Source organism: Elaeis guineensis, chromosome 1, assembly GCF_000442705.2.
Source record: "Elaeis guineensis isolate ETL-2024a chromosome 1, EG11, whole genome shotgun sequence".
Taxonomy (NCBI): domain Eukaryota; kingdom Viridiplantae; phylum Streptophyta; class Magnoliopsida; order Arecales; family Arecaceae; genus Elaeis; species Elaeis guineensis.
The window spans coordinates 100,838,161-100,862,184 of NC_025993.2; the positions used below are offsets into that span (position 1 = coordinate 100,838,161).

The 24,024-nt window shown below is 36.1% G+C and overlaps 1 protein-coding gene and 1 pseudogene across 1 annotated transcript; both read right to left on the reverse strand.

Annotated features, from left to right (window-relative positions):
• Nucleotides 1–2,260: 2,260 nt before the first annotated feature.
• Nucleotides 2,261–9,764, reverse strand: LOC105060746 (uncharacterized; annotated as a pseudogene).
• On the reverse strand, nucleotides 9,689–20,457 carry LOC105060747 (26S rRNA (cytosine-C(5))-methyltransferase NOP2B). Its single transcript, XM_010944574.4, has 17 exons — nucleotides 20,117–20,457; nucleotides 19,835–19,995; nucleotides 19,680–19,743; nucleotides 19,421–19,554; nucleotides 19,239–19,322; nucleotides 18,967–19,041; nucleotides 18,808–18,879; nucleotides 18,632–18,705; nucleotides 17,449–17,501; nucleotides 16,713–16,822; nucleotides 15,924–15,992; nucleotides 15,748–15,825; nucleotides 14,765–14,857; nucleotides 14,593–14,672; nucleotides 14,402–14,501; nucleotides 10,290–10,564; nucleotides 9,689–10,114 (listed from the first exon to the last, which is right to left on the reverse strand). Exons 1-17 carry the CDS (start codon nucleotides 20,382–20,384, stop codon nucleotides 10,075–10,077), a joined length of 1,830 nt encoding a protein of 609 aa, XP_010942876.1. The 5' UTR covers nucleotides 20,385–20,457; the 3' UTR covers nucleotides 9,689–10,074.
• Nucleotides 20,458–24,024: the final 3,567 nt, after the last annotated feature.

The following is a 24,024-nucleotide window of genomic DNA, read 5'->3' on the forward strand; positions in this document are numbered from 1 at the left end:
TTTTTTCTCTTTTTCCTGTTCCATTTAAAGCTATTAATGGTGGACTCAAAGGTAGACTTTTCTATGGATAATAATGTTTTACGTTGAGTTTTGCTTCATATCTCATGTAAAAAAAAAAAATATCAATCTGAACCAGTGTGCACAAAATGACAAAAGTACTATATGTTTCTTGTTCATGTATCATATCATGTCATAAATGGATGGCTACATATTTTCTGTTTGCAAAGCAATTTCTTTGATAATCAACTCGAGCTTTTTTATTTTGTTCTTAGCAACTGCTATTCCTGTTGTGATTGTAACTAGCTAGTGCATTTAAGCAGTTGGAATCTTCTATAATTACTTCTTCAAACAATGACCCGCCACTTCAGCTCTGTAGCTTTTCTATAAGCCCCTGACTGCCTCAAAGTTTTATCAGAAAAGGGTATACTAGTGCATAATAAATTTTTTCATTTCAAAAATTAAAGATCTAAGTACAAAGGCACCAAATGTCTATCCTGGAGAAGTTTTTTCGCTTATTGAATTTTATAGTTGCACATTGCTGACTCTGGAACTGAATATGCTATCGAGTATAGATATGGTCTGCTATTAGAACTTTGACGTTACATCTTTGCCAGAGCTAATCATGGCCTTGTTAGAATTATTATATCCATCTTAATGTTACATCTTTATCAATGCTTGACCTGCAGGTCTTGAAATTTGGCTGACTTAAGCACCATGAGAGTCTACACGAAAAAGATAGATGATTGTAGATCAACGCCACCACAATTTTAACTTTCACATGCTTTTCCAAGTCAACCTATGGAAGGCTATGAAATTAATTAATAAATACAAAATATATTTTCTTAGTAATATTTCTATAAGAAATTCAATCCCATTCCATTATATAACATAATTTATACTTCCTAAAAAAAAAGAGTGACATGATGCAATTGATTCTTTGCAACCAAGTCTTCAAAAGCCCACAGACTCTTTGCTACATGCCTCCTGCATGAAGCTTGATAAATTATATTTTGAATATGTATCTTATGTTACTACGTATCAATTATCTAGTTAAGATATCCATTACTTATCGTGCAATTGGATTATCGAGCTTATTATATCTTCTTATTTTTCAAATTCTGATATTTAGTTGTAGATATGAGAACTACTTTCGGAATGAGACTAAAAGCCAGATTTGACAATATCAACATAATTCAAATTTAATTTTATTATAATTTTATATAAGACTATTATTTGAGATTTAATTGATGTAAGACTTTTAAATTTTATTTATCAATTGGATTTAATAGTTAATTAAATTTTAGATTTTAGTTATTTATATTATCCTTACTGCGATGTATTTAGTATCATATTGGAATACCTTATACATTTGTGAAAAGAATTCTCCATGAATATAGCGATGGTTGCCACGATCAATCTCAGATCAAAGGTATGACAATAAAAAATCGTGTTCATATGTGAGATCAAAATCTAACTGAAATGCCATCCTTTCATAGACCACTAATTATCTCTATTGCAATCAACAATTACTTCATAGTAGGTTTTCCTTTAGCAAAATTACTTTACAATACTTATTTCACATAATTTGCTTACCTTCTACCAAAAGGGCATAAGCAAATTCAAGCATCTATATGATTAGATCGATCAACAGCAATGATCATGTTGGATGCATATCAAATGATATAGTCTTATCGTAGTCATAGCAAGATGAGCATCTGAATCAGCTGTTATATTACTTTCTCCACAAGCATGCCTGAAAACTAGCAGTGCAAACTTCACATGGCTGTAGCTATTGTTAATCCAGGTCCACCAACAACCAAAGTCCTCCAGTAATGGCGCACAGCAGATGGAGAGTTGATTTTCAGTGTTTCCTGCTATGAAGGTTCTAACTGTATCTACTTCGTGCATCATTTTTGAGATGTTAGCCATTTGAAATATCTTGGTCTTTGAAACCTAGAGATTCATAAACAAACTCAATCCCTGATTGAATGAAATGGCTGTAAAACTTGTTGCATCGGGAACACCCTTTGGTGAAGATTTTATAGCTTGAAGATTGGTATCAACATTTAGAGGATCCAAACCTGATATACAAGAAGAAAGTTATAGGCTATCCATGTTTCTTTTAGGCCCCCTTTTGAATAATGTTTCATTTAAGATCGACAAGGTATCTTATATCAAATTCATTTCCATTACTTACTATTCTCTTGTACCGGATATTTTAAATTACATTGCTCCTCCCAATGTATATGCTGGGAAAAAAAAAAACTAATCGAAGGTTAACAATATCTATAAGGAACTTAAGCATGATCCAAAAATCTTATGATGAGTTGGACTCGCATATATAATAACAGATCCATTTACGAGCTATACCACACATATATAATAACAGAACATCACATAAAGCATAATAAATAGTAAGAAGTGGAAATCATGAACACAAGTTTATCATCAATAAGTCACATGCACAAGTAATTAAATCAGATAAAAAAATGCGCCAAAAACTAGCATCATTCCATATTTCAGAATTAATATCTTTTAGTGGTAATTGAAGCATATGCTATTTTGATTGCGACAATGAAAAATTGGAACTTACAAAACCTAATGATCTGTGTCAAATGTAAGATTTATGGCAAGAACCCCTTTTTTAGTATGATCAACTGGCCATTATCTTCAATGTTCTTGTTTAGTGAAAATTGAGCCTTCTCTGAAATTCAAGTTGTTGCCAGTATATTACTCGAATCTAGATTAGTAAAATTAAAAATTGATATGTTATAAACCTAATGATCTGCATCAAATAAATGAGTGTTACAGCATGAACCCCATGTCAAGCATAAGCAGCTGGCCATTATTTTCAAGGTTCCTGTTTAGTAACAAACTTCTCTGAAATTCAAGTTGTTGCATTATACTATTTAAACAAGTGTTTTACCTCCATTTCCTTAATCATGCAAAGATTGGAAGCATTCTCGTCTCAGCTTGATCAGCCAAGACAATAGAACCTTGCCTTCTGCTATGTAAACCAGATTACCAAACTGAGCCAAGGAATTCAGAAAGAAACTTTTGAAATATTAACTTAGCGGAGTTTAATCATCAGTGAGCTTGGCTTCAAAATGAATTTACACAAAGCATAAGAAAATTTCATTACATAAAAGTAATCAGCTGTGTTGTCCCAAGTAAATTACACAACAAAGAACAACCCTTAAATCTTATATGGTATGTCAAAAACTGTAGAAAGGAATAATTTTTACCACCATCATGGTACTTGAAAGTAGATCATAAAGTAAATTCCTAACTGAATTGCTTGTGAGCATTCAGCTTATATGAATATTCCATCCTACAAATAAAAAATTTTAAATTGTTCGTCAGTATTAAGCAAAATGAGATTACAAGGCTTTGCAATGAGGCAAAGTCTAAGAATATAAAATGATTGAGGCAGAAACATACAGGAATGCAGTCCAGTGGATCCATCAACTAGGAACAATTCCACCAGAATTTGGCGTAAGAAGCTCCGCCTAAGGTTAAGAAAAAGCACAAATTATAATCTTGTACAAAGGAATTGAATCAAATTACCACTCATTCTTACCTTCATCACAATCTTTGCAAAATGTTGAGTCCCTCTTCTTCCAGAAACCCAAATGTCTGAAACCAAATATAATGTATTGATCTTTTCAAGATGGCAAGAATCTAAATGAAGGAGATAATCAGCCAGCAAAGATCAAACTTGACTTTGTTTCTGTGGCCAATTTGCACTATCAGGAAATTCTTTGATCAGTGTAGCATATGTTTGAAGACTTGGAAGGCAATTCCTTTCCTCCATGATCAATAACATCTCGGAACAGACATCCACGTGGCCCTTTTATAGCAGGCCATCAATAAGAATTTTCCATGCAATTTCATCACAATTGTAAACCCCACAAAGAGAGTTGCGAAAAATAAATTTAGCCTTATTGAAGTTCCCTTCATCACAAAGCCCGAAAAGAAGAAGCACGTATGACTCCAATTCTGGTAGATAGCCACATTCTTTCATGGAATCAATAAGTTCCAATGCTTCTGAGTATTTTTGTAACTTGCAGCAACAATTGACAAGAGCTGTATAAATATCTTCATTGGGAGATATACATTTCTCTTTCATATCAGAGAGATAGATTTGCTTCTTCCAACTGCTTCTCTTCACAGAATCCTGACACGAGGGCTGTGTATGTGTTGATACTAGGAGTGACTCCATGGCTTGCCATACCCTCAAAGAGCTCAAAGACAGTATCAACCCCTACAATCTTCCAGAGATCACCATTGTCAGAGGAGATGGTACTTTCCTGCTTCCTTCTGAAGAGATGTTTGAGTAAATTAGAGTAAGTCCGGTTATTGGGCACACATCTAGAAACAATCATATGCTTGAGAGCAGAGAAAGCATGATCCATCTATCCCATACTACCACACCCATCAATCAAAGTATTATAAGTCACCAAATCAGGAACAACCCCTTGTTTATTCATCTCTACCATCACATTTTATGCCTCTTCTAGCCTTCTTTTGCTGCAATAGGCGTGAAGAATTGCAGTATAAGTGAATGCATCGGGCCCATACCCTGACAAAGCCATACGGTCCAAAATCATGTTAGCCAGCCCATATTCTCCTTCTTTCAATGTGTTGTCAATCATACTTGTAGAAGTAATAGTTGTGGGTTGTACACCATTTTCCAACATTTCATCTAGCAATAGCAAGGCATCCTGCCACCGTTTTTCTCTACATAAACCATCTATCAGCGGACTGTAACTGTAAGAGTTTGGTGAGCAATTCCTGGAGACCATTTTCTCTAGAAACAAACGAGCATTATCAATCCTTCCCACCTTACATTGCCCATCTATTAGTGCATTGTACATCACATCATCTGCCTTCACACATTTAGCTTCAAGAGAATCAAAGAGAGAGTGAGCTTTTTCAACTTTTCCATCCTTGCAAAAGGCACCAATTAAAATAGTGTATGTATGTTGGTCAGGGACCACACCATTCCTTTCCATCAAATCAAGCAATCTAAAAGCACTGTCTATATGGCCCTGCATGCATTGCCCTTGAATCATCGTGTTGTAAGTAACAACATCTGGAGACAAGCCATTCTCAAGCATTTTACTAAACAAAATCATTGCCTTGTGAACCTTTCTCTCCTGACTAAACCCATATATTAGTTCATTGTAAGTCCATGCATTCGGCTTACACCCATTCGACTCCAATTATAGAACTCCAAGAGCAGCATCAATCTTCCCACTCTTGCAATACCCATCAATCAGAGTAGTATAAGTCATAACATTGGGAGCCAAACCCTCCTCAAACATCTTGTTCAACATAACCTCTGCATCCTCAAGCTTCTTCTCCTTACACAGGCAACCGACCACCACAGTGTAAGTGTAAATATTTGACTTGTAGCCCTTTTTCCTCCATCTTCTGAAACAAAGTGAACCCCTCTTCCCTCTCCCCGATCCACATAATGCCTTTATCCAGACCGTCTACATGTGCACATCCCGACGACACCCATCTCCCTCCATCTCTGAGAACAATGCCAAAGCCTCATCCATCCTCCCAGCCTCACAAGGCCCATGGATGAGAATGGTGTATAAGACCTCATCCCTCCGACACCCCTTCTATCACATAACCTCAAACACCTTTATGGCCCCATCCAAATCCTTACTCCTACAATACCCGAGCATCAACGAATCATACGTAAATTTATCCGGTCTCAGCCCCGCATGCACCAAAGAGCTCAGGTACAGCTTCGCCGCGGCAACGTCCCCCACCCGGCAGCAGCCATGGATCATCGCATTGTAAGTCGTAAGGTTTGGAAAGACGCCGCCTTTCCGCATCTCCATATATAAACATTTCATGTCATCAACCATCCTGAACCTCGCCAGAACCAGCAACATCGTGTTGTAGCATCCGATACCGAGCCTGAACGCCGTGCCTCCCCCACCGACGCCGGCTTCCCGACGGATGGAGCGGAAGACGTCGAGAGTGGAGCGCATCTTATCCACAGAACTGGACGATTTGATCATGGATGCGGAGGTGGTGGTGGCGAGGCGGAAGGAATAGGAGCGAAGGAGGGAGAGGAGGGAGACGTAGCAGTGGGGAGACTGGCAGTAGCCGAGGCGGCGGGAGGCCTAGCGGAAGAAGGCGAGGGCGATGGGAGGGTCGAGGGGGAGGGTGAGGAGGAGGTTGGAGACCAGGCGGGGGGTGAAGGAGGGGGCTCGGGCTTGGAGTGCCGGGCTCTGGGGCCAGCCTGGGCGAGAGAGGAGGGCGGAGATCAAATTGACAGTTGTTATAATATTATTATAGCCTCGTTTGAGAAAAATTAGTTTGGACCTGGTTCACATTGGACCATGGATAATTTTTTCTCGTTTTTTTTTTTGGTACGGGTCGTAGATGCATCTTTTCTTCATGGAAATCCACCGCTTGGGTGATCCAGCGGTGGATTCACGTGAAAGGAGGGGAATCCTTCAGGATACAACCCGATCTGTTTGGGCGCATTATTTTTGAAGGACCGGAAATCTTTTCTCATAATTTTAAAATATTCTTACAAAAATTGACATAGCTTTTTTGCTTTTCTAAAAGTTGAAAATGTGTGCTAAATAGAACCAAGCTTTTGGGCAAAAATTTTAATTAAAATGTACTAGAAAATACTTTTTTTCTCCAACAAAAGCTCACTCCGATTCCATTCTGAATAATAAAATTTGAAAAAATAATTAAAAATATTTTTTATTACCATAATCAATTAAGCTGTTTTTTTTTTTTTTTTTATGTTTGTCATATAGGATATTAAGAAATATTGGTGAATGTTTATGCTGTTATTGTGATCGTGGATAATATGAATAGTGTTATTGTGTTTTTGTATCTAGATGAATAAAGTCAGGTATTTATGTTAGTATTAGAAGCAAGAACATGTAATTTGCTATTATAATATTTTTGTTATTAGTTGATAATTACCAATAAAAAATGGTCCAATGATTTATTATATTATATGGATTAATATATTAAAAAATATTACTTTGGCATTAACATTTTTGATAGTATAATATAACAACAATATGGCATAACATAATAATTATATAATATTATCATGATTATTATACTACAGTAATCATAATATACTAATATCATATTAGTACATTATAATGATATAATATAATAATATTTTAACATTCTACAAAATATAATTGTATTATCCTATTATAATATTATAACTAAGAGTTTCGAATAGTACAAATTGATAGATAATTGAAAATAATATGAAATGTCCTTTAATATCATTTCTAATACTGAAAATATTTTTTCAATTTAGCTATCAAATAAATATTGAAGTTTTATGACATCAAATAGTTTGTTATTAACTCTACTACTAAAAGCTCTACAACCTATAGCATTACCAAGTGAGACATGTGATAGCCATATAACTTTGAATTGTATGAGCTATTCTCTCGTTAGAAAAATTGTTATGCAAGAGCTATAGTAAAAATTATTTTTAAAATATAGATTATTTATTTAATAATGAAATATATAATCTAATAACATAATATGCATAATTCATAAATAATGATATTATTTGTTTATTTATTTATCTAATAAATTAAGAATAAATAATTTACAAACATATAATATATATTAGATATTGTATATATCACCTTAATGGAAATTTAGGAAAAATTCTACAAAATAATATAAAAATTGAGCATGCTATATCATGAATTTCAAACTATCTAGACTATTCTCAATAGATTTTCTATTCAAAATATATCACTTTGCCTAAGTCTTCATCTATTTTTGTTCTTCCTTCCACCTTATAACAATCTTATTACAATAGTCCCTCATCTTTAAAAATTCTTGCTCTCAAGAATATTTTCCATGGAGAAGATGGGAGTCAACAATGACAGCGGCAGTGGTATGATTTTTTTTTTAGCAAAAGAGAGTGCTTACGCACCAATGAAGAGTTCTGCAAAGAAGGCAAACACTCAAGAGTTGGGCTAACTATAGGCAGGTTGCATGAGATAAGCATACAATTGTGGTACCGGATGACGACCCGATCATTAAACTAGAGAGAACTGCATAAGGTGCAAGCAAGGAGCAAGCACGAGATGAAGAACCTCCAGTGGTAAGATCTCATCTAGTTTGTCATGGATGCTGGAATCTTCGGGCTCAACAACCAGGAGGCCGACAAAAAAGCCAACCACATGATCATCCTCTCCCTCATCGTCTCTAGCCTCATCTAAAAATGATCGTCAAAATATATTATTTAAATTTCTTCGCTCTATATAATTATCCATGATCAAACCAGTGCATAATCAATATAAGACTATATATATATATATACACACACACACCAATATGGATCCTCACATATCCCCTCCCCTTTTTAGTTTAAGCCTTAACATTTTTACCAAGCTAAACGCTCGAATCAATCAAATTTAATCACAAACACCACGATCAGCCTATGGATAGCCTCAAAAAGATCCATGTTGTAATATTTTATAATCCACGTAGACTGTAAATCGAGTTTAGTTTGATAATATTTGTAACAATCCAAAGCTTAATTCAAAAAGATTAAGCATAATGTGTTATTTAGATTCATTACTCCTATTTAAATATCCAACATCTTCTTGATGTATAGCCAATATGGCATTAAGAGGATGTTTGATTCGTAACCAAAATTGGAATAAAAATGAAAATCAGAATGGCTTAGAATCGGAATCGTCAAATCCTTTGAAGCATTTGATTCGTGACCGGAATCGAAATAGAAATTTGAATCCATAGAAGAGAGTAAGAATTAAATTCTATATAGATTGAGCCATTCCCATTCCACCCTGGAATCGAAATCGAAATGAGACTCCTCTCAACCAAACGGTTGAAATGGGAGTCATTCATTCCGATTCCAAATCTCCACTCCTCCTAACCAAACACTTCCTAAAAGAATATCTCTCATTTCTACCAATATATATATATATATATATATATATATATATATATATATATATATATATATATATATATATCTCCCATTCTCATTCTCATTTTTTGTTCATGCCAACTATTCAGCACGGTTTGATGGGCAAAGGATATCTGAGCTGCGGAGGCGTCACAAGGGCTCAAATGCATAAGGAACAGTCTCGCCAAACATGGAAAACCGGCTAACGACAGAAAATCTTTGTTGCTATATACGATTTACATGTAGGTTATCCAATCTAGTTCAAGTCATAATGTTTCCGTCATACATGCTTAAGGTTGAATATGGTGAAACAATATGGTATGCCAGGATGGGATACCCAAGCATTTGATTTTTAACCGAGCATCAGCCGTTGCACTTTAAACGAGATTGGTGAGCCATAATTTAAACATAAATTGTGAATATCACCAGCCCAAGCGACCCCATAAGCCCCCATTTAATAGGTCCAATTCGAGCACCCAAGTGTAGACACCAGCTCGGTCCCAAAATTTGAACAAAATCTCCGGAGCCACCAAGTCCACCAAAAATTCACCACATCCCCAGGTAGATCTCACCGGAATCCAAAAGACAGATATTCTAATTGATCGAACAGTTCGACACCTCGTGGCTGCGCACCAGAGATCAAAGTTGGACCTGGCACAACCAGAAGACCAAAGAGTAGGGGCTGGATTTCCTGGATTTATAATATGGCAGAAAAATCATGAAGAATAAGAAGACAACCGGAATCATAGTATAATTGTACACTGACATGTTCTACAGAAACTATAGAAGCAGTTCCCTTCATGGTACAAGTGAATAGCTCATGGAAACACTAAATGATTAGATATGTATGTCGATGAGTAGAACGGTATACTTCGGTGGTTCTGACAGGCAAACCTCCATTAGAAATTAAAAGAAAATGTGAAATAACAGCACAAAGGCTCAGGACAAATATAAGACTGACCCTAAACTATTTCGGAGATACAAAATTTCACAGTCAAAAATTTGGTATGCCCTGATCTGAATCCCGTTGATAGCTTGCAACCAGTTGATCTCCCTCCTCCCCACATCAATTCATCAGGTTGTTCTCCCTTGCTCTTGCAATACTGTGCTCCTCAGACCTTTCTTTTCTTCAAGGCTTTCCTTTTCTCCTCTCTGTTTGTGATTCATATGTAAGGTTTCAAAAAGAAAATATTCATCCAGGACACAGAATAATCTGCGCTTCAATTCATAATTTAAAACTCCAATCTAAACGGGAATTTCATGGAAAAGCTAATATCATATCCATAAATGATGGAGATAGGAGGATGCAGAACCCTGAAGCCCTTACCTGGCTTGTGAAATTTCCTCTCTAGAAGGGAACTTTCGTTTTTTCCTCAGCTTGGCTTTGGATGGCGATACCTTTCCTTCATTGTGGGTCCCGCTTTTAAAACCAATCGTTTTCTTTCCTTTACCCTTCCTGGAATTTTTAAGCTGCTCAGGTTTTTCACTTGGGATGTCCTTCTGTACATCCTTATCGTCATCGATAACTGCTGCCTCTTGTGTTTTTTCTGATGTGTTGGGAGCTTCTGGAGCTGCTGGTTTGGAATTGCTTAGCTTCTTCAACTGTAGGAAGCAATTATGAGATTAATCAAGAAAGTTAGATCCTATATCAAATAAACACTTTGTGACAATATTATCAATTGTTCTACATGGAAAAAGAGATATGCAAGCCTGATAAAAATAATCCAGACATATTTGCAACTCTGTCTGTAACGAGCAAAGAAAGCCATGCAGGATATACTACTGAAAAATGAGGCTTCAAGTATACAACCCAAGAACAGATAATTTGCCAGATGTCAGTGATCTGAGGGATGAAGTTGTTTCAATATATGAGAAGTATGAAAATTTGGGGATACCAGAGCTTCATATTGATGCATTCAAAAGACTTCAATATGTTTCTTCTCCTTTTGATCGATATTTTATATTTGAAGTTCTATATTATTTCATGAAATGAATGATGATAGAAGAACTCATAAGTTCTATCAAGTTAGTGAAGTACAGTTTTCTTGGAAGTTTAATACTGATGACCAAGTAGCTTTATTGGAAGATTGATTGAAATTAGGGGTCGGTCACAAGTCAGGGACAAGTAACCCATGATAACTTGGATCTATTATGCAAAATATGAGTAGATAAATGGAGAGTTTCCCACAGGGATCAAGGGGAAAGGAAAAGGTGATAGGCATGACCAGAGTGTTGCGTGATAGACCATAAACTGAAAGTTAAGGGAGAGTGTTGCAACAGTAAGGGTGGCAATATGGATAGGCAAATGCAATACAGACCAGCACACAGGTGGGCAAAATTATGATTGACACTCAAGGAATTAAGGAAAACTAGTTCTCTCTCTCTTGGGGTGGGGGGGGCGGGTGGGGGGGCCAAGAACTCCTAAATGTTAGAAGTAGAACGTAAAAGAAATTCATTTCTATAGAATGATACACTGGAATGTGAACTGAAATTGCAGGCTTGAACCCCCCCCCCCCCCCCCCCCACTGCTTCTTTTCATTTGTTTGTCAGGTGGGATGGGGGCATCATGGGTAAGATTACCTTAGTTTGAGGTGGAAATCTTGCTGGAATGATGCTCATATCAAACTTTACCCAAGGGAACTGGAAATACATGCATAATCAAGCAAGAGTTCTTTAGGCAAATGGAGACAGAGTTTGTGCAATGAAGTACTGGCTAGCTAAGGGAGCTGGAAAGCTTGCTAAAAAGAAATCTGCTGGCTGCTAAAACTCCTTGATGAGGCTCATGTGTCATGTTCATCCAGAATCTAATACAAAGGCTCAATGCAAGGCACGATGTATAAGCAGCAAATATGGTGGAAGGACAAGATTTGAGTTCTTTTGGTCATCTGGGAAGAGTCGCCTAAAGTCTTGCAGTTTTTCAGGACACCCATACCCAATAATCCTGGTGGTTCAAAAGATAAGAAAAGAGATAAAAAATGTAAGCTTACAATTGAAGATTCCCTAAAAGTAATATAGATCATTCAATTTAAAATGCATGATCTCAACTATTACACAAAGCATAAACAACTTTGACTAACAATCAGAGACTTGTATATATAACTTCCTCAAACTTAAAAATTAAAACGATTTAAAGAAAGCCCATGCTAGCAAGAAAATCACTGAAATTTGTTGGCATCAGAAAGGGATGACTCTGTAATTATCAGGAACTTAGGCCACCATTAGTAATTCACAATGATTTGTAAGCTGATCCTAACCAAGAAGCCAACATATCAGCTCTGTCCATCCTTATACATATCAACCATTTTTTATGCCAGTCAAACTTCAGTCCAAATAATCAATATGGTAAAACAAATCATAAATCATAAAGCACCAATTTTTTTAATATTAGATACAGCTCTTTCATTCCTTCCTGCCAATGTACACCTTTTGTCAAATCAAGCATTTCCAAATTGCTTCCTACAATTTCAAATTGTTCCCCACAATTTCCATCCAAGATGTCTTACATCAAACCTTCTTGTTCAGCCGTTATACACAGATTCATGCAACTGCAACCAAGGCCTCTTGAGATATTAGTTTAAAATGTGAGAAACCCACAGATTTCCATGACCTCATCTTATACCAAACTCTAAAGCTTTCTCTAATATAGTTTTATTCACACCATATCCTTCTAAATCATAACATGCATCTGATAAAGTAATTTCATTTTCATATGGCTCACCTTAAACATATGCACCATTTTTATCAAGGAAAATTCAAACCACAATAATATATCAACCTTCTCATTTTGCATACTCTAAACTCATACAGCTTGCAGATCCCATGTTAGACTTCAAATTTTCATTAGCACTCTTCTGCCATTGTAGTCTTTTGGTTTAACTGATCCCAGATAATAAATAAAATGTCATGGTAGATTTTCAGAATCAATTATGCTCTGTCACTTTCTATGTACTTCCAGTTTCCATTTCGTTGTTATTTATAACCTTCCTAAATCTTTCATCCACCACATTAATTTTAGCTACTGCACATGCTCATCTTCTCCATTAGCAGCATTGTTCACAAACAGCATGCATCATTCAGCCTCTTCTCCAAAATTAATTTACAATAGGTCTGAAGAGACGAGCAATTGAAATAGCTTCAGTGCTTCTTCAATCACATCCAATCTTGGTGTATAGTGTGTGCAATTAATATAAGGAAAATTATACCTTCTTTATTTTGTAATTTATATGTGACCTGTCTTAGTCTATCTATGTCTCTCAAAGTTATCATATTTAACCAATGCTGATACAACATCTATGAATCTTTAAGGAATTAATGTATAGCCAATTTTTTATTTGTTAAAATGGTATGCTATGTACCAAGGATCGCCGACTCAGAACTGGGTACCATGCTGGCCGACTGGCGATACTAGCCGGTATGCTCCCATACCAGACCGTACCGAGTCCAAACCAACACAAAAATGATAAATGAACCGAGGAAGAAAAGAGAGAGAAAGAAAGAGAGGAGGGACGGAGAGGGAGGGAAGAAACGGGAGTCCCGCGGAGACGTCTGTGGTGGCCACCGGAGGGCCGCTAAGGCCTCCCAGGTTCCACAGTCCTCCACGAGAAAAACTAAGAAGAGAGAGAGGAAAAGGCGGCGCCACGAGGTGGCCGTCGTGGCCGCCAGACGGCGCAACACCCCCACGGCCACTACAGGTTTGAAACAGTGGCTTCATCCCTATTTTATCAGATTTTTTAAAAAAACTCGACAAAACATGAGCGAAGCCCCTATTTCGAATCCGCAACGGCTGCGAGGCGTTTTAGGTTACCCGATGGCCTCTTCTATGCCTTCCCTTTTCTCCTCTCCCCTTCCTTCCCTTTTGTCTCTCTATCTCTCTCTCTCTCTCCTCCATTCCTCACTTTCTCTCATGGAGGACCATGGAGACCCGAAGTCTCGACGGCCCTCCGTTAGCCTCGATGGATCACCGCTGGTCTTTCCTCTCTTTCCCTCCCCTCCTCTCTTTCCTTCTCCCTCACTTCGTTTTCGCCGGTGTTCCGAATCAAAAACCCAAACCGCACCGATTAGGCGCCGGTACAGCTCGGCACGTCCCGAACCATCCGATTCAGACCCATTTGGCAAACCATGCGAGTATGTACTTTATTCATGTATGCATTAATAGAATAGTTCGATAATAATTCATTTTAAGATAATCTAGATAAGTTCTAATTTTATAAGTCTTACAGGATGTGATTCATGGTCCTATATTAGCTTAATTAGTCATGCTCCCTATGGAATCCAAGTCATATATCAAGGGCAAAGCACAGATGTAGTTCATAGCCAAGCAGTCAACTTTGTATGTTGTCACAAGCATGAAATAACACAAGATACCATCCTTAAAATTATAAATCACCAAAAAATGAGTTGAACATTTTTTCACTGGATATAATTTAGAAAATCATTTACCTTCGCCACAAAAAATCCTTCCATGTTGTTTACATGGGGATAAAACCGCCTTGTTTTTTCTAAAGAGGGATGAAACCTATGCTCCCTAAAGCGTATGAATCTGGACAAAAAGGAAACTTGCAATAAAGTTCAAATTATTAATAGAATATAATGAACATAAAGTTTTATTAAATGCTTATAAATTAACATACCCTGGGCGACCAAAGTCCAATCCACATGGTACAACTTTGACATCTCTTTTTCTGAGTGCATAGTCTATAATAGCTTCATTCTGCACAAAATATAAAGGAATGCCCTAAAAAGATAACACATCAATCTTGAATTTTGATTCAGTGAGGAGGCATTCATGTTCTTTATACAAACCTCCGGAATCATCACAGAACAAGTTGAGTAGACTACAAATCCTCCTGATTTGGAATTAGCGTCCACTAAATCAATTGCTGCTAAAATCAGTTGCTGCAAAAAATATTAATACACAATCAGGAGACTATTATATAATAGCCCGTCTGAATTTGAATATTCAAAGAACATAAATTAGAAAATATACATGAAAAAATAAATAGATAATTGGAAATCAAGCAGATGGTTTTGAGAGGTGACATGGTAATAGGTCCCAAATGAATCCCTCACCTGCTAAACAAAACAAGGGAGACTGTTCACAAATGTAAACAGCTGATACTTTTTTCAGAAAGTCATGGAATAGCCCAAGAGAAATAATATCATTTTTTCCACTACAGAACGGATTAATCCTAGTCCAGTAACAGAGACCTTTTGTCAGCATGGTGTACATCTCATGTTTTTTAGTATCAGCCAGAACATTAGACATGATAAGGAATGTGTGATTTGTTTAGACAAATCAATTATTCTTTTAACTAAAAAAACAACATTAAAAATATCTAGAAAATAAGAATTCGGTCACTTTTGCAAATGTTAGCATGTATTATTGTATCTTTGACAACTCTTTGTCTCTCAGTGTGTGCGCAAGGTAGTAGTTTACACAAGTAAACATAATTTAATTTGCATGACATGAACATAAGTTTCAATATTATGAACCTTAAGTACCATTAGGTTCTCTAGAATCTAGATTAATGTTCATACTTCATCTAAAGGAACGTAAAAAAACATTTAATCAAATAAAACTAGAATAAGAGAAGCCCTAAGCTCAACCCAGGAACATATGACGAGCCTTTTTAGGGATATCACCATTGCTAAGTGCTTCATTGGACACGATAACAAAAAAAAGAAATGTCAATCAAGTCTCAATCCCAAAAATTGGAGAAAGGCAAGATCTGATATTTTCAGCAGTGTCAAAGAAACATCACCTATTAAAGAAAATGCAAATTTACCTTTTGAAGAAAAGCACAATTTCGTACATCTTCAATGGACTTGGATGTTTTAATAGATTGTTGATCTGGGCATATAGTCTTTAAAGAACAAAGAGGTAAGGCACTTATTAGTTGAACAGTTCATACAAAAACAAGGAACTCCATGCTGTGTGATAAAGGTAACTTGCTAAACTCACCCCACTGCCGGTGCAGGGAGCATCCAATAATACTCTATCAACAGAATTTAATCCAAGGATCTTCGGTAGCTGAACTCGAAAGATACCACATATAAATAATGCTTCAATTCTCTGGTTAATCAATGCTCTATGTCTTGTATTCAGCAAAAACAATCCTCAGTAATTATTGCAATACTTTGGTCTACTGAACAAGAAATTATATCCAAAAAACCATTTTCATCATCAAAAAACAGATGAAAGCATGCAAATGCAAAGCACCCAAAAAGATACCAGGTCGACGAATGATCTATGCCAACACAACCAATCAACAAACACAAATTCACTTGAGATATTTAAGAAAATAAGCAGTGACGTTTCTTTGAAAAAAATACATTCATCAAATGAAAATAAGAATATGGTCTGTATAGCATGAGATGTAACAAAATACATCAATCAAGAACACCCAAAAAGATACCAGGTCGATGAATGATCTATGCCGACAAAAAATTGAAGAACCCAAATCCACTCAAGTTACCTAGAAAAATAAGCAGAGACATTTCTTTGAAAAAATATTGATTAAATGAAAATAAGAATATGGTTTGTACAGCATGAAATTTAACAAAATACATCAATCAAGAGCACCCTTAGAAAATCAGAGATTAAAAATTTCAATTCATTTAGTTTTAAGAAAAGGCACAAAGCATAAAAGCCACTAAATAGAGAAGATCAGCCAGCAATTCATGTTAAGAAACAACAGCATACAGCTGATACTCAGTACCACATTAAAGGTAAATTTGTCCAAAGACTAACCTCCTTCCCATCATAGTTGCATACTACAGTGTTTGTCACACCCATACGATGTATGTTGGCTAGTAGTGACTTGAGCCTTGGTTCCTTGTACTCATTTGCATAAACTACTCCTGGAATATTAAAGCAATTTGCAAGAAAACATTCAAAAACTATAGATAATGCACAATGAAATAAAGAATGACAAAGTAGAGGCAAGCTTCACAGCTTGGAAATAAAAAGGTCGGTGTTAGCTCAGAATAACATTGATTTGATAACATGCCTGTCTAATCAACCATTAGAGTGTACAGCTATAGGTTATGGGACGGCCTACTAATCAATTAATATGCAAAGAATAGAAAAGGCAGATCATTATATGTAGTAGCTACATCTCAGGTAGGAAAGATGGGAAAATGTGCACATAAGGAAGGTCTGTATGAGATCTTCTTAAGTTGTGAGTTACAAATTACAAATTCCTTTTTGAAGTATCAAGATTAGCATCAGATCCACTTATACATTTCTTAAGGAAATTTGGTCACCATGGTATTGTTTACAAAAAGGAAACTCAGATTAGAAGATCACAGGCGCTTCAATGTCATTGATATTAAATTGTTTTAAATACTAGGGTGGCAATTTCAGACCCAGGCCCACCAACCCCCCCTGAAGCCATCTGGCATAAGGTAAACAAGATCGGCAAAACAAATTTCAAGTATATCGGTTAGGGAAGGAACCACTTAAGTAGGATATAAGTTGCACTTACCAGTGTTCTTCATAAGAGCTGCAATGTATGTCGTCTTACCACCTGGAGCAGCCCTGAAGGAGCATACAATAATATTATCAAGCACAAAAATGGGGAACAAAACTAACCTGTAACATTTCAAAATGAAATTTTTTAAAGAAAAAATAGTAATAAAGCAACCAATCTTGTTCAAGATGAATGATAATACTCAACCCCTTGAATTATCAACTTATAGATTTAAAAATATTTAAACAGTGTCCCATTACTAATACATTCCTACTGCAACAACCACATGAACAACGACAACTTCAGGGCACTTGAAGATGCCAGCCAAGTGCAAAAAAGGAACCAAAGCTGCAACTGTTTCTTGACAGATACTATAGCAAGCACAAACCGTTTCAGATTATCACCAAAAAGATTATGTCTCAAAGGTTCCATTCTTTTTTTTTTTTTTTAAGTTAATGTTTCAGGGTTTAGTTTCTTTGCTTCATAGAAATTGACTAGTTTGAAGAAGCTATAGGAGCTTTTGCTTAGAAGCACATCATTATTTTGTTACTTGGGAACATCTTTATTCTTTAGTTTATCACTGCAAATCAACATTATGATTATTCTTTGCCTATAAAGGTGTATTGGAGCTTGAAGCTTGGAAGTAATAAGCTTGAGAGAAAAAGCCTGAACCCCCTTGCTTGATTAAACAAAGTGCAACCTGCAAGGTTTAGATAAACTATCTTTCCTTACACAGATGTCTTTCTTATTAAAGTGACCAAATACCTACTTCTGCCAGAATTAGATTCAAGATCCTCATTGTTCTCAGGTTACATATCATAATAAGTTCTACCTTTTCTACCAAACAATGTTAGAACTGCAAATGACAAAGATGATATGAAACTCACATAGCCCGCATGCAAACAATTATATTTTTGGGGCCAGAATTTAGTTACAACATCACCACCTATAAAGAATATTGGCTCACAATTGATTCACAGTTTAACTTCTACCCATAAGTCTGAGTCATCATAAATGACTGATCGATATTTCTAATTTATTTTTTTGATTGTGATAAAACCTAAAGTGGCCATGCTCTATGCAATTATGTAATTAGAGTTGTCATTTGCAATGAATAGCAGTTAACTGAATGAAGGAACGAAGTTCTCTGATACAAGAATAAACAACTTTCTTCAAGCATAGGACCAGAACATCTTACGCCATATCAACAATTCGTTCCTTTTCTTGGGGAGCAAGAGCCATAACAGGTAAAAAAGAATTTGCAGCTTGTCTCTGCACAAATATTAGCCTTAAAATATTAATCATCTTCCTCAAGAAAATCCAGAAACACTGATTAAGAAATATAATAAGATCATTATGGAGTTACAACATTACCATGTAGTGCCCTGCCAAATATTCAGGTGTTGCACCAGTAGGCACTTGTGACTCATACACAACAAGCCCAACCTGTCATTTTTATATCATGAATGGTTCTTTGTACTCTCAGCAACAAACTTATACGTGCAAATTAAACAACTAGACAACTATTTGTACCTTAGACCACTTCCCTATTGGATCTAGATTCACCCCTCTATTTATTAGAACACCAGCAAGATCCCGCCTCCGAGTCTATACCAAAAACAAAATATGGAGTGATTAAGCACATACAGCTAAATAAGTAATTTATACAAAACTAAAAAGAACAGTGTTAAAATCTACATCGAACTTGCTAGATGAAAATTATCTATTTAAAGACAGCATGAATGGGCATAATGCCATCTCAAAAATCATATTTTCATTAAACCAAAAAAATATGCAATGAATACCTTCAAAGTGTTTGTACGCAAGCATTCAGGTCTGTTCTTTTCAAAAGCCTCCAGTAATTCAATAAGCTCAACAGCTGGGAACATCTAAGAGAAAATAAATGACAAAGTAAAGCAATGGAAAAGGCAAGAAAATTGGTAATTGTAGAAAACATTGATTGAGAAACGAAAGAACTTCTACATACTTCAATGAAAGTATCAGCTAGAAACTCATTATAGCCATAATAAGCCATTATGTCCGCCTTAAGCTGATCAATGTAATTCTTCCGAGAGGCACCCTCCTGCCTCAGAGTCTTGAAATTTGCGAGCACGCGGACAACTGGACAAACAATAAACCCAGCAGAATTCAATCAACAAAAAAGCAAATGAACCGTTTGAGAATTATCAGGAAAAAGAAAAATGCAACTTTGAAAGTTCAGAGTATTGGAGATCAATCCTACGCACTCTCTTTTATCCTCCGCTGGAGATTTGGAAGGTTTGGTGGAAGACGAGCTTCTTCGTCGAGCTCCTGAAAGCAATATTTCCCACAAAAATGAGCTAATAAATCCAAAATTAAGCCAGATATTGGCAAAAGAAGAAGCAAATTTACTAAAGATGACCTCTTTTGTCGGCAATCTGAACTCATCCGACTCTTCCTTTATATTGAGCCTCAACTCCTCATCTGCCTCCACCTCTGCCCTCGCTCTCGCCTCATCAATCGCTCTCGACTTCGCCTCTAAATCAGACTCGTCCAACTCTGACCTCGATTCCTCTCCTTCCTCTGCAATAACCCAATAAACAATGGCAATTAATCCCGTCCCCAAACCCTTAAAGCCCCTCTCCCCCCAACGAAAAAGAACACAAGAATGTGTATGTATGTGTGTGTGAGAGAGAGATGGAACCATCACTGCCTCCGAGAAAGTCATCGGTGAAGGGATCCCCATCAGAGGAGACGTCCGATCGAGATTGCTCGTCGTCGAGGTCGGACGCTTGGCTTCCGTCTTCCTCCTCCTCCTCCTCGGAGGCGGAATCGCCGTCGAGGAATTCTATTTCTTGGGGAGGTTTGGAAGAGTCCTCCTCCTCCTCGACCTTCTTCCACCGTCTCTTCTCGTTCTTCTGGGAATTGGTATTCGGTGGCTTCGCCGCTGCCTGCTGTTTCCGAGCAGCCATCGGCGTTTGGTGGCAAAGAGGAGCGGGCGGAGACTGGGGGAAAGAAACGAATAAACCCTACGCAGGGTTCATGATTTCCAACGGAACCAAAATAATAATAATAATATAATAACAATAACCGGGAGAGTGGTACATCGCACGTGCCTCGTACGTGTTTCAATCAACAGGGGCGGGTAATTACGGTTTGGGCCCTCCGCCGATATGTTGTAAGAGAATTCCGCGCGTGCCCGGTCGATGAAAAAAAAAAATGTATCTGAACCTGAAATTAAGAAATTATTAATTGGATCAGATTCTCATAGATCACTCATAATATAATTTTTTATTTTTTTATATATGATATTTATAAGCACTATAATATATTTAATTTTTTAAATTAATAAATTATTGATGATCCATAAATCTATTTCAATTAATAATTTTTCTTCAAAATTAATTAAAATGAAGACCATACATATACCTAACAATTTAAAAAAAAATGACATAATCGCTAGTTTTTGGAGACATGTACTAATGCTGCACTCTAGAATTTGCAGGTTGATGTTGAATTTTTCTTTCAGGAGTTTAGAGTTGATGGAATGGATTCTTCAAAAATAATAATGACATTATTAGCACTAAATAATAGAGAGATTTAATAATGGACGGAATAAATAACAGTTAAAATGTGTTTTTTTTTTTTTTTGAAAGTAAGTGAAAGAAGTGAGGCACCCCATCCACAGTTCCTTTATTAGACTTTTTTTGAATGTAGTTAATGTACATTCGGAATTGTGAAATAGTTGAGAGAAGGGGCATCAATATGTCACAGGACGATGACCCTTCTTGAAAATGTGTTATTTATCGTTGTAACAGTCCATTATCCTCAAATTAATTGTTATAACACTCTGTTATCCTCCAACTCTAAAAGTTACATCTCTGCGCAACCTGACCAAAACATCAAGTGAAAAATTCCATATCTCCCACTAATAATAATACTGAAAATTTTACGTTATCTGAAAATCCTAAAGATTATACTTTTGTGCCAATAGTCCAATTGAAAACTTTCAGATTCTTAAAACATCACCTGATAAAATTTTATAATCTTAATATGCCTTTAACCATCCTCCAAGACTCGCTTTCAGAAATGGATATGATGTCGTATTGGGACTCTAATTCCCCTTAATGTAGGAACGATATATTATATGTTACAGCTACCGGCTCTAAATCCCTACCCATGTCAGCCTATGTCGAACTACAATCCATCGACCCCATAAGCCAAGAGAAGAATTAGGGAAGTTTAGAAGAAATTATTAGAATGCATAAAAACTATATAAGATACGATGGCATTAGTAAATTGCGCATGATATTATTCTTCAGTTCAAAGATGCCCCAAAGATTGTCTTAATAAATTCATCGATTTATTTTATTTATACGTTTCTTGCTCTCTTTATATTTTCTTAGTTTGTAATTTTTTTTTTTTTAGTTTTTGATGAGCATCATTTACTTTAGAAAATTGATGAAGATGATGATCATTATATTTTGGATTTTCAAAAGAGTATTGGCCCAATATAAATAATCGTAGCCACCATAAATTGCTCTTTTCTCACCACCAATAAAAAAAAAAAAAGCACCATTAATGGTCTTATTCTCTTTTAAATAATGTTATCAGCGTCTTAAAATATCCTTTATATGGAGAGATGTGTACCGCATGTCCTATAAAACTAGTAACAAAATAATGATTGTTATTTTTGTCTGTACATTTTCACATAAAATATTTGAAAATATTTCATTTATTTATCAAATTTCTGTCCGTTGATTGTGTGGTCTTAAAAATAATATCTTTTGGATTCAGCGGAAGGTGAAAAAAAGATAATGTTATTTTTTATCATTAGCCATTATTTTCTGTTGCAATTGCATTCCACTAGTTGCTTTAATAATTATTATTTAAATGTCTGAAGTCTAAAACTTTTATTTTTGAGAAAAATAGCGAGCGTAACCTGGCCAATAAGGATTCTGGTAGGGTCAGTTATGACGATATACCTGATTATTAAAACCTTGAACTTAATTGGCTTCATGAATGCCGAACCAACAAAACAAAAAATAAAATAAAAAAAAAACATGATCCCCAATTCGCGTAGGTTTATCATCTCCATGCAAAGTGACATCATTGAATGTAATCCATTAACTTTACATTGTCAATAAGACACAGCGATCTATGGCCAGCTTATCCCCAGGTTCGGTTACAGGACCAATTGACCCTAAGAACCCTTCAGGCCAACTTCCAGCCTAGGTAAAGTGTACTAAAGCCAATACAAAGACATACACACTCAATATAGATGATTTAATCAAATTTAATATATACTCTTCATATATCTTATGATATTCACTAACCATACACTAGATACATATATGCCACGCTCGAATTGCATTTAGGGCAAGAAGAGAATCGAGTTTATCATTCATTATACCTGCTTGGAACCTGAACCAGGTTCAAACCTGGGAAGCATCAAATAGCATAAAGGTTTTAACATATGCAGACCCAATCTAATTTTTGGAAAGTTAGGATATGGGACAAAGTTCAGACCCAATCCCGACCAGAAATATCCCGCGATGGAAAGGGCCCCAAGTGACAACCTGTCCAATAGTGTTCGCCATACAATTAGAAAAATAATTTATAACATACAGTCGTAGATGATGCGCTTCTTTTGTTTTTCTCATTGACAAAAGAGTGAATTAAGTACTTTAGTAATATAGCTTGTCAGCTAAAATACAAAATTTGGAGAACCATATCCTACATGAAAAATTTGGCTTGAGAATGTCTTTAATAGGAACAATTTAGATTTGCTGCAATAACGTAAACTGGAGGCAATGCCAGAGCACAACGTCAATTATTAGTTTGGCATTCATGCAACATGAAGCAAGGCAACTAATCTCTCTCTCTTACCATATACAATAGAAACACCCAACATGAATTTCCATGGAACACATCTTGGGCGACTCTGCATGCCAGAGCAAGATTGATGCCATCTTTCTCAAGTAATGCTGGTTAGATCAATATCACATTTTGATCAGCTCTATCAAATGGCAACCGATTTTCCCATTTCTACTCGGGGAGGGCACATGCCCGACCTCCAGATCTTACCTTCGAGTTCCAGCCAGTACCAAGTGTTACTAACCATGCGTTACTAAACAAGCATGTGCAGGGATATGAGTTGCCAGGATCTGCCTAATTCCAAGATCAGCTATAGTTTTGATTACTTGATCTTGTCAAAATCAGATCCAAGAAAAAACAAAATAACAGAGGGTGCAGGCCTTTTCTGACAACTTAATATCATCAATGTAAGATTAAAATGCCACAATGATAGCATGATTTTTTTTAAAAAAAGTAATTTAACAGTACTGATAGCATGATTTTCAAAAATAAGTAATTTAACAGTATTTTTCAGCAGGAAAACAAGAGAACATACAACTGATTGCTGTCATCTTAATATCAGAGTTGTCCAACAGAGGGCCCCAAGAGTTCAGGCTTGAATCAAGTAAAGGTTAGGGTTACGTATGAAAACTCAGTCCTATCAATCAAGTAACATATTAGCCGGTACATCATGAGCTCAGAGAACCTGACAAGCTAAAATATGTATCAAATTGTATATAGAAGAAGAGCCATTAC

Bases quoted from the DNA above. Each gene is read 5' to 3' on its own strand.
- LOC105060747 (XM_010944574.4), bottom strand. From the start codon at position 20,384: ATGGCTGCTCGGAAACAGCAGGCAGCGGCGAAGCCACCGAATACCAAT. The intron at 19,042-19,238 runs GTATTCATTGCA...TTTTTGGTATAG, and splicing joins TGCGTACAAACACTTTGAAG to ACTCGGAGGCGGGATCTTGC. The intron at 10,565-14,401 runs GTAAATGATTTT...TGCTTCCTACAG, and splicing joins AAGGATTTTTTGTGGCGAAG to TTGAAGAAGCTAAGCAATTC.